Source organism: Arachis ipaensis, chromosome B05, assembly GCF_000816755.2.
Source record: "Arachis ipaensis cultivar K30076 chromosome B05, Araip1.1, whole genome shotgun sequence".
Classification (NCBI taxonomy): Eukaryota; Viridiplantae; Streptophyta; class Magnoliopsida; order Fabales; family Fabaceae; genus Arachis; species Arachis ipaensis.
Genome location: NC_029789.2, coordinates 34,428,309 through 34,438,328, shown reverse-complemented (window position 1 = coordinate 34,438,328; position 10,020 = coordinate 34,428,309). Strand labels below are relative to the sequence as shown.

Here is a 10,020-nt window from a genome sequence, read left to right as displayed (position 1 = left end):
TATTTATTTATTCTAGTTAAAAATATTTTTTATTTCATTGGAGGAAAATATTAAGCTTAATCTGATATAAATAGAAGAAAAATAATTGTACTTTCGACCTTCGAAATTTTTTATAAATTATAAATAGATCAGCTTATGTTATAATTTCAAATAATTGCTACTTCATGCTTGATGATTAAAATTAAGTGAAGATAAAATAAGAAAAAATTGGCTTAGTTCATTATACGAATTCAAATTCGAATTAGACAATTCGGTTTGTTGAAAGGAGAACTTTTTGATGCCGATAGAACTTCTGCTAAATTTGTCTAAAAGTAGTATTGGAATAAGGTGAGACTCACCCCTTTATTTTTGAATCTTACAAATAAATTTTAGGCATAGTAGAAGAGACTTTGTTAAAAAAAGCAAAATACGATACAAAATATCCAAGGGTGAAGTTTTTCCTCCCTCTTGTGTGCACACATACTCATCTTTTTTCTTTCCTTTATTTCTTCCATTTTCTCCAAGAAGCTAAATGGAGAGTGATGAGTGAGAGGAAACTCAAGAAGGAGCAATAGCCATTCTCACCATATTTGAACTCTCATCATCATCCAAGATCACGTTTTAGCATAACCATCAAGTAGATCATTCATGTCTAAATGTGTTAAGTCATGTGTTCAACTCTAGAAAAAGAGTAAACTACCATTTCCATCCACGAAAGTTGAAAACGCTGACATATCTACCCATAGAAGATGAAAAGTACCATTTGTATCCATAAAAAAAATAATTTTTTGTAAGCAAAATTATCCAAACCCTAAAAAATTAAATAAAATTCTTAAACTACCATTCTCTCCACCACTATCATCTCCTCCCTTCTTTCTCTCTCTCTCTCTCTCTCTCTCTCTCTCTCATTTTTCTCAGCCACCCAATTCCAACATCAACCACATACCACCATATCACCCTCCTTATCACTATTCACCCCCTTCTCCGCCAGCAACGTCGCAGACCTACGCCGAGCCCAGGAGCACCGCGCCAGCTTCTCCTCACCACCATTACCATCGGCCTCGAACCAGAGCCTACTGCGTCAGAGACCCTCCTCTTCACGCTACCTTATCGCCGCCATAGCCAACCCTCTTCACCTCTTTCTACGTCGTAGAACCACCACCATCGTTGCCTAATCCCTACCGTTGTTATATCTACCTTTTCCCTGATTTTCTTTTGCTTTGTTCTTCATTACAGGTTCATGAACCAACCCATTTTTTGCAGGTTCCGATGGTGTCTCCCCGCAGGTGGAGCATCAGGCCTTCACCCCCGAAGAGGATGATACCATAATCAGAGTTCACGCTCGGTTCACGGATGAGACATTTTCCAGTGAGTCGCGGTATTGGAGAGTGATTAATAGCGCGATTGTGCTGCCGAGGGATTCGGAGTAGAGAAAGGAAGGAAGAGAAGGATCGAAGCGAGAGCGGAATTCGTCGAAGAAGGCGATGCAGTCGTCGACGACGAGGTTGATGTCAGGGATGTGGGTGATGAGGCCGTCGGAGAAGCCGTGGCCCTGATGGTCAATGGCGCAGGTGGCGAATCCGGCCTTGGCGAAGTAGATGGCGGTGAGCTGGAGGAACCAGCTGGATTCGCCGGTAAATCCGTGAACGATAGCGAGGGTTCCGGTGACGGTTGCAGAGGGTAGCGGGAGCCACCATTGAGTGAAGAGGTTGAGGGGTGGTGGTGGGTGAAGGGAGTGGTGGTGGAATTTGATATTAGAAAGGAAAAGAGGGGTGGTAGCAGGGTGAAGAGGATTAGGGTTAGAAAAGTGATTGGGTGAAGGAGGTGGTGTGGTGGTGAAAATAAGGATAATTTAGGGATTTTAGGTAATTTTTTAGTTTTTGGATAATTTTGTTGTGCGTAACCCATATTTCATGGGTAGAAATGGTAATTTTCTTTTTCTATGGGTAGATATGTTAGCGTTTTCAACTTTCGTGGATATAAATGGTAGTTTACTCCTAGAAAAATAGTAATGTTTATGCTTGCATGTGATGAATATGTTAGTCAATAAGTATAAGTATATTCAAGAAAGGGTAAATTGAATATAAAGGACAATTACAAAAGCTAAAAAGGTTCAATTTGAGACTTATGAAGTTCCCAAACTACTCATATGATCTTAGAAGCAGAGTAAGAATATGAAAGTGAAGAAGTGCTAAGAGATGATCACTTTGTTAAGATCTTTGTAGAATCTAAAATCCCTTAAGCTGATTTGGGTCCCTTACAAAGGTCTATTAATATTTGCATTGTCAATTACTATAGTATAAAATATGTTGAAGTTTTACTTTTATTAACAAAGGAAAGGAATTTTTGTAAGAACCAATATCTTTGAAAATTAAATAATAAGTTACTTATGGCTTATTATATCTATTTAAAATTATATTTTCAGATATTTTTATATATAAGTTGGACGATTTCTTATTTATTATTATAAATATTATTATTGGATTAAAATTAGTTTTTAATTACTCTATTATCCCTAATTTTATTAAAATTACCTAAACTACCAAAACCCTAACCCTAAAACTCAACACACACAACTATAACCCTAATTTCCCTTCCTAGCCACTGCCATATCCCCTTTGTTACACCTCCACACGGCAGAAAGGGAAAGAAAGAAAGAAGCGAAGAAAGAAAGAAAAGAATAGGGGGGTCGGAAGGAGAAGGGAGATCGGGAAGGGAGAGGGGGACTGCACCGCGTCCTCCCGCCGCGCCACCATTGTCAGAGAGAATCGAGGAGAGAGAGAGAGAGAGAGAGAGATCCAGTTCTGGCATTAAATATGAATGTATGATTAAGAAAAAGTATTTTCTGGTTTTTCAAGAAAAAAAACGACGACACAATTTCAAGTTAAAGGTTCATATCTTATTATTAAATATATGGAAGTCGTTGTAATATTCTCACTATCAAAGTGACGTAGCGTGTGACATTCTAACAGTGAAGATATTACAATACATAACAATTTACCATCTAAAATAGAGGACAAACACTAACATTTTGATCTACAAGATTCTTTAGACACAATACATATGTGTTGTCAATCTTTTGATAATGAGTGGTGAGAATAGTGCTCCCATTGTCTTTGTTGATTACCTCATAATGTAATCATCAATTACAACTTTGTAATCTTGTTACAAAATTGGCTTATGCTTAAAAAAATTATATGTATGGTGCAGTATTCTATACTATGATCAGAATACTAAGCCTAAGACATGATATCGCCGATGCAAGGACTTAAAATTTTGTTAAAAAAGAAATAAAAAAAATGTTATAAAAAAATTTTAGTTATATATTTTTAAAACATAAAAAAAGTATAACATAACTATTTAAAAAAAATTATAACGTAACCATTTAAAATGTTAGGACTACATTAAAATATAACCCAAATATTAGAAATCAAAATATACAATACTTTACTCTCCGAATCCCGTGACACCGTCGTGATGGTGGTGTGGACTTCGTAGAGAGAGAAAGATGGCTCAGGGAGAGAGGATGCGATGAGGAGGAGCTAGGTCCGTTCCTGCCGTCACTGCTGGGGCCAGCCACCATCGCCGAGCTCCACGCTGCCGCTCTGGTCACCAAAGTCAACGGTTGGAGTTGCGGCTACTCAGTACTAGGTTCCTTCTTTGTACTGGTTGAGCTTTCGAGGTTGCATGTAGCAACTAGAGTTGTTGCGGTTGTTGCAGAAAGGGTATGGAGCTGGAATTGCGGCTGCCGCTGCTGCAGGCCAGTAGAAAGGGGTTTTGATGCGTTTGGTTTTGTGAGTTTCGACGAGTTAAGTTATAGGCGATCTCTTAAACTCAATTTACTATCAAGAATTGTTACAAATCGATATTAATGCGAAAAAAGTATTTTTATGATTTTCGTAACTCTTATGGTTTGAATTGAATTATTTTGGATGACTCTAATCATTTGTTTGATTGAATTATTGATTGGTTATGGTGGCTAGAAATTAAGATTCTTAATTGATTATGTTGAAGTTGGTTTAGATTGTGATTTACTGGAACTGATTTGATTTTACTGGTAGTGAATTAAGATTTGGAAATGATTTGAAAAGAGTTTGAGAAATGGTTTAGATGGGACGCGAGAAGGGTGGCAAAAGTCTGAGTTTTAGAGAAAATGCTACCGAAATTTTATGAGAAATTGGAAGTTTTGTTTTGTTTAATTTGATTAAAGAATTATTTTACTTGATTTTGGTTTTACTAAAGAAAGGAGTATGTTTTGGAGGAGTTTTAGTGAATTTAAAAGTATTCAAATTTGATTTAACAAAATGGAATGGTTTCTGAACTTTTGTGGGAATGTTTGAAATTTAAGAATGAATTTTAAATGGAGAATTATAGAAGTTAGCTCATTATCCTATAAAGTGATTATGATTTTTAAGGATGATTAATATATGAGTATGATTGATATTGTAAGGACGGTGGTCTTGTCCCGCTCACGAATTTGGCAAGTTGAGGATGAAGGATTCTTTCTCTTGTCATAATATAGATGTGGAGAAGGTGGAAAGGCACTCTCCTTCATATTGTTTTCCCCTACTATTGAAACCAAACTCATTGGAGGAAATTAAAAACAAATTTCCAGTGTTCATCCTCAAAGTGTCCTAGAAGATGGTTTTTAGCAAAATCTTTCAACTCTTTCGGAACCTAATTGGTGGCGATGTTTGTAAGGCAGTGCAGAGCTTCTTTACTAGTGGAAAGGCAGTGCATAGCTTCTTTACTAGTGGAAGAATGTTTAAAAATTTTAACCACACTCAGATTTTCCTCATTCCAAAAGTACCTGACGTTACAAACATATCTCAAATAAGACCAATCAACCTCATTTTAGTTGTGTACAAGGTTATCTCCAAAATCATTCCAAAGGTATTGTTGGTAAGCTGATTATTAGCCCAAACTAGAGCACGTTTCTCAAAAAAAAGACTCATTTCCGATAACATCCTAATTGCTCATGAATGCATGCAAGATATGAAATTAAAAAAGTGGATTGGAGAAATCAAGATAAATATAAGCAAAGTGTATGATAGGATTGAACGAAGTTTTCTTTGGTTTATGCTGGAAAAGATGAGTTTTATTCCCAGGTGGATATATAAAATAATGGTGACCACTATTTCTTGCTTTGTGATTGTAAAAGGTCAACCATTTAGGCTTTTTATACTAAGTAGAAGTATCAAACATGACGACCCTCTATCCCCTTACGTTTTCTCTCTTTTGTGCAAAAAGTTTATCAATTTTGTTTTATAAAACAAAACAAAACAAACTCATCAATGGTATTCAGATCAACAGAAGAATCCCCATAATAAACCACCTACTATTCACAGACGATTCAATCCTCTTTTATAAAGCTAATAATGATAGTTGTGACAATATTTTTAATCTGCTTGATTCTTATGAAAGCTACAGTAGCCAAAAAGTGAACCTAGATAAATCAACATTATTTTTCAGCAACAATTCTCCTTCTAACACACAGTTATCCCTTGCTGCAATTCTTAACATTAGGTATATTAGAGCACAGGATAAATATTTAGGATTATCTTCTATTATTCATCGTTTCAAAAAAGGCTACTTTTGCATTGATTAAAGAGAAAGTGAAGAATAAGGTTCAAAGGTGGAAAGACGTCTTCTCTCCACTACGGTAAAGCATATCTTAATCAAAGTGTTTGGTGAAATCATACCTATATACTATCTATCTTGTTTCTTATTGTCTGACATTTTAATTAGAGAAATTCACGGTATTATTGCTCAATTTTGGTTGAAACAAAAAGGAGCTGAACAAAAGATGGTGTGGGTTAGTTGAGAAACAATGTCAAGGCCTATAACTAAAAGAGGTTTGGATTTTAAGGATCTTCACGCTCGGAATATAGTCTTATTGGCCAAACAATTTTGGAGACTCAATACTAAACCAAACTTTCCAGTAGCTAGAATGCTTAAAGATAAATACTTCAGATATACAAATACTCTAAATTCTAAGGTAGAAAACTCACCTTCATGTGGGACTAGAAGAGTATATTGGAGGGGTGCAAAATTATTAAAAAATGTTTGACTTAAAAGATTGCGATTGCAAACACTATCAAAGTCTTATCCTCGGTTTCCATCCCTTCACATTTTTCAGATTCCGCTAAGTGCAATCCATTTTCCCAAATGGTATTAATTAGAGAATTTTGTCAAAAAAGATTGGGAGAGGGAAAGATGAAATTATTTGGGTGCATAATAAGTTTGAAAAGTATGATGTTGCTGGTGGGTACAAAATAGCTTACTATTTTTTCGATGATCTAATTGAATTTTGTTTTGATTTGCTTTAAGACCAAGCTTTGTGGAAGGAACTTTGGAGACTTTAGCTTCCCCCAAGGATCTTGTTCTTCATTTGGTGGGCCACTCATAAAAAACTCCCTGTTTTCCAAATGCTTCACCAACGCATCTCTCACATCCATCCGAACTAACCCAAAGCGTCGAAGTGAAGTGGAATTAATACATCATGGCTTCTTCCTCTACTCAAATTTAACTGAAGTTTGGAGAAAAGCTAATCTCCAGGACATTAATATTAGGTCCAATCAATAAAACTTCTTTCAAGTTTAGAATCATACCAAGTTAGTCTTCAACTTTTAGTTAGATGGTGCATACTCTCAGCTTTTTTTCGCTGTTCTCAGCTAGAACCTGTGGAAAGCTTGCAACAACTCCATTTTCCAATAAGAGTCGACAACACTTGAAGTCATAATAGCACCCTCGTTCAAGCTTATCCAGGAACTAGGCTTTGCACTGCCTAATGAAAACTCAATTTTCTTCTTCTTAATTATGTCATGTTCATTTACTCATGTTTGAGTGTTTTAGGAGATCTCCATTATTTTTGTTACATATCCTTTTTTAAGGGTCTGTCTAAAATCAGCTAAAGTCTTTTGAGCTTATCTGATACACCATGAAATTTAAAGCATTGGATTAAATTAATAAATGGTCTAATGGTTTAGATTTAATTTATTTATAATTTATTAAAAATTACAATAAAAGATACAAAATTTTTTATATTTTAAAATTGCCCTCCTATAAAATTTGAGAACTAAACCTAACTGCATGTTGCCTTCTTCCTCTTCGTGATGACCCTCTACCTCTCATCCCTCAAATCCTTCTTCATCCCTTCCTCCTTCGCCTAAAACTGTCGATGATGTCTGGAAAGATATGATCCTAACCCACCCTCACAGAGACTTACCTCACCATAATCACCACCCGTTCGAGAAAATGACCCTTGAGGCTTTCTTCTAAAAAAACGCTACCGTTACTGATGACGACGCGTCACCGCTGTTGCTCCTCTTCATAATCATCATCCGATTTCTCATCAGTTTTCGTAGGTGCCCGCCATTGAAGGCTCATCGTCCTCCACAGCTGATCCTTTTGCCAATGGGATGCTACGGTGGCAAGTGGAGTCCCAACACTCTCGTTATTATCAAGAGGAGGCAGTGGTGGTGGAGGAAGAGGGGCAGCTACGGTGGCAAAGGAAAAGAGAAGGGCGGTGGAGGAACCAGTGGACAAGGCCACTTTTCAGAAGCAGAGACACATGATCAAGAATAGTGAGTTTGCTGCTAGGTCCAGGGAATGCAACAGGTACTTACCCCCTTTTTTAAATTTTTATTAATAAAGTTTCATTTTTTATATATTTTTATTTGATGTTTAAAAAATGGAGACTCTTATGTGGTAAGTGAGGTTTACTATTCCTGGAAATCTCACTATTGTGGGCTATAATTGTTGAGTTGGAAGGAACAGGAACTGAATTAAAGTTGATATTTTTCAATCTTATCTCTATAACTTTAAATTTCTTGTTGTAGCTTCTTGAGTTCGTCATTCTAGTATCTAGTTGTGAAAGTTGGTACAAAAGATCAATCTTTTATTGACTCTGTTACGGTGATGTGAAAATTGTTAGTTGGATTTAGATCTAATTGATTATTGAATACCCGTGAGCTATCAACAGTGAGGGAATAGATCCAAAATGTATGTTGATGATAATATATATAATATTGATGTGACACTGAATGTGCAGGAACCAAGGTAAATTACATGCTTTCTTTCACTTACTTTTAGCTGAATACAAATGGTTAGTCAGGGAGGAATAACTCCTCATGGGATTGTCTAAAATCAGCCCACCTCTTATGAGCTTATCTGATGCACCATTAAATTTAAAGCGTTAGATTAGATTTACAAACGATCTAATGGTTTATATTTAAATTATTATTAATTTATTAAAAATTACACTTAAACATAATAATTGTTTTAATATTTTACAATTGCCCACTATAAAATTTTAGAATTAAACCCTGCTTGCTACAGTGATGTGCCCCCAACCTCTTCCTCCTCCTACTTCCTCTGTCTTCTTCGTCAAACGATGAACCTCCGTTTTTTCTTCTACCTTCTTTCCGTCTGCCTTCTTCCTCTTCGCGTCGTCCCTCCGCTTCTTCCTCCACCCACTATCCTCTGCCTTTTTCACATCACGATGAACTTTCTTTTTTTCTTCTACTCCCTTTCCGTCTGCTTTCTTCCTCTTCGTGGTGTCCCTATGCTTCTTTCTCTACCCACTGTCCTCTGTCTTCTTCCACAACGACTCCATGACCTACTTCTTCAAATCATGGCTCAAACTCTGTTGCTCGTGTGTTGTCTTTCTTCTCAAATTTCCCAAACCTTTTTAGGGTTTTAGTCAAAAGAGGATGACCTTTAATGGAGCCTCCAGTTGGGAACAAGTTCCGTATCGGTCGAAAAATCTGTGGCGGATCCTTTGGAGATATCTATCTCGGTGAGCTTTCTCTTTTTAGGATTTTTCAGATTAATTTATTTTAATAATTTTTGTGTGGGTACCAATATTCAGACAAATGAAGAGGGTGCGATTAAGCTTGTAAGTACTTTGATCTAACTGTGTTAATTTTGAAAAAGAAATAGTAATAATCAGGAGAGGCAGCTGCGATGGCAAAGGGGAAGAGAAGGGCGGTGGAGGAACCAGTGGACAAGGCCACTCTTCAGAAGTAGAGACACATGATCAAGAGTCTGCTGCTAGGTTCAGGAAACGCAAACAGGTGCTTACCCCCTTTTCTAAATTTTTGTTTAATAAAGTTTCTTTTGTTATATATTTTGATTTGATATTTGAAAAATGGAAATTCTTATATGGTAAGTGAAGTTCATTATTGTTGTGAATTGTTTCTTTTTACTAATTTTGTGTAAAAGGGCATTGTTTCTTTTTACTAATTACTGAGGTAGAAGCTATGCAAGGGAACTGGGAATTGGTAATCCATTGAAATGTTATGTAACTAATAATTAGCATATAGAATAGTGTGTGAAGCAGTTAATAGCATGTTCATTCTCACATTTCACATTCTTACTTCAATCAAATAGTGCCTGGAATATTGATCATGCTTCCCATTTGATTTCACCTTTCAGACATACATTCCAGAAAGCTTTGCTGATGCTACCAGAAACTTGTCTCAGCAGAATCTCAACTTCTAGAAATTTCTATTGAAGGAGTTGAGTTAAAGCCATGAATAAAGAGCTAGAAGATGCAAAATATGAATTGAGCTCAAAAGAGTGTTCTTCCTGCTGCTATAATGGCTAGATTTAGCATAGAAGTCGAATCAACATTTGGTTGGCAGACAGAAAAAAGCCATAGGCATTGACCGTTTTGGAGCAAGTGCTCTAACAGAAAAGATATACAAGGAATTTGGTATCACCAAAGAAGTTGCTGCTGCAAAAGAACTTTCATAAATCCTCTGACTTTTCTTAATTTTTATTTTTTCTTATTCAGAACTTTTAAGTTTCAATAGTAGTATGAATTTCAATTTAAATATATTTAAATATTCATGATATTCATGTTTGATTTATCCATCCTTAATAATCACTGAAATTTTAAAAGATTTATTATATAGATTATTATACTATCCTAAATTCTACTCGTAACTACTTTAAGATACTTTTTACTATTTTAGAAGAATTACGCTGATTTGAATTTCTTATTGCATGTATCTCGTATTTAAGTCAATGAGCGAC

General features: G+C 35.8%; 1 protein-coding gene across 1 annotated transcript in view; it reads left to right on the top strand.

Moving 5' to 3' along the window:
• The window catches only part of LOC110271987, a 3,592-nt gene extending 1,929 nt beyond the window's left edge, over positions 1-1,663 (top strand). Inside the window, exons 2-3 of the mRNA XM_021123731.1 lie at positions 1,243-1,347; positions 1,410-1,663. Coding sequence (XP_020979390.1) covers positions 1,243-1,347; positions 1,410-1,663 — 359 coding nt within the window. The remainder of the gene's footprint in view (positions 1-1,242; positions 1,348-1,409) is intronic.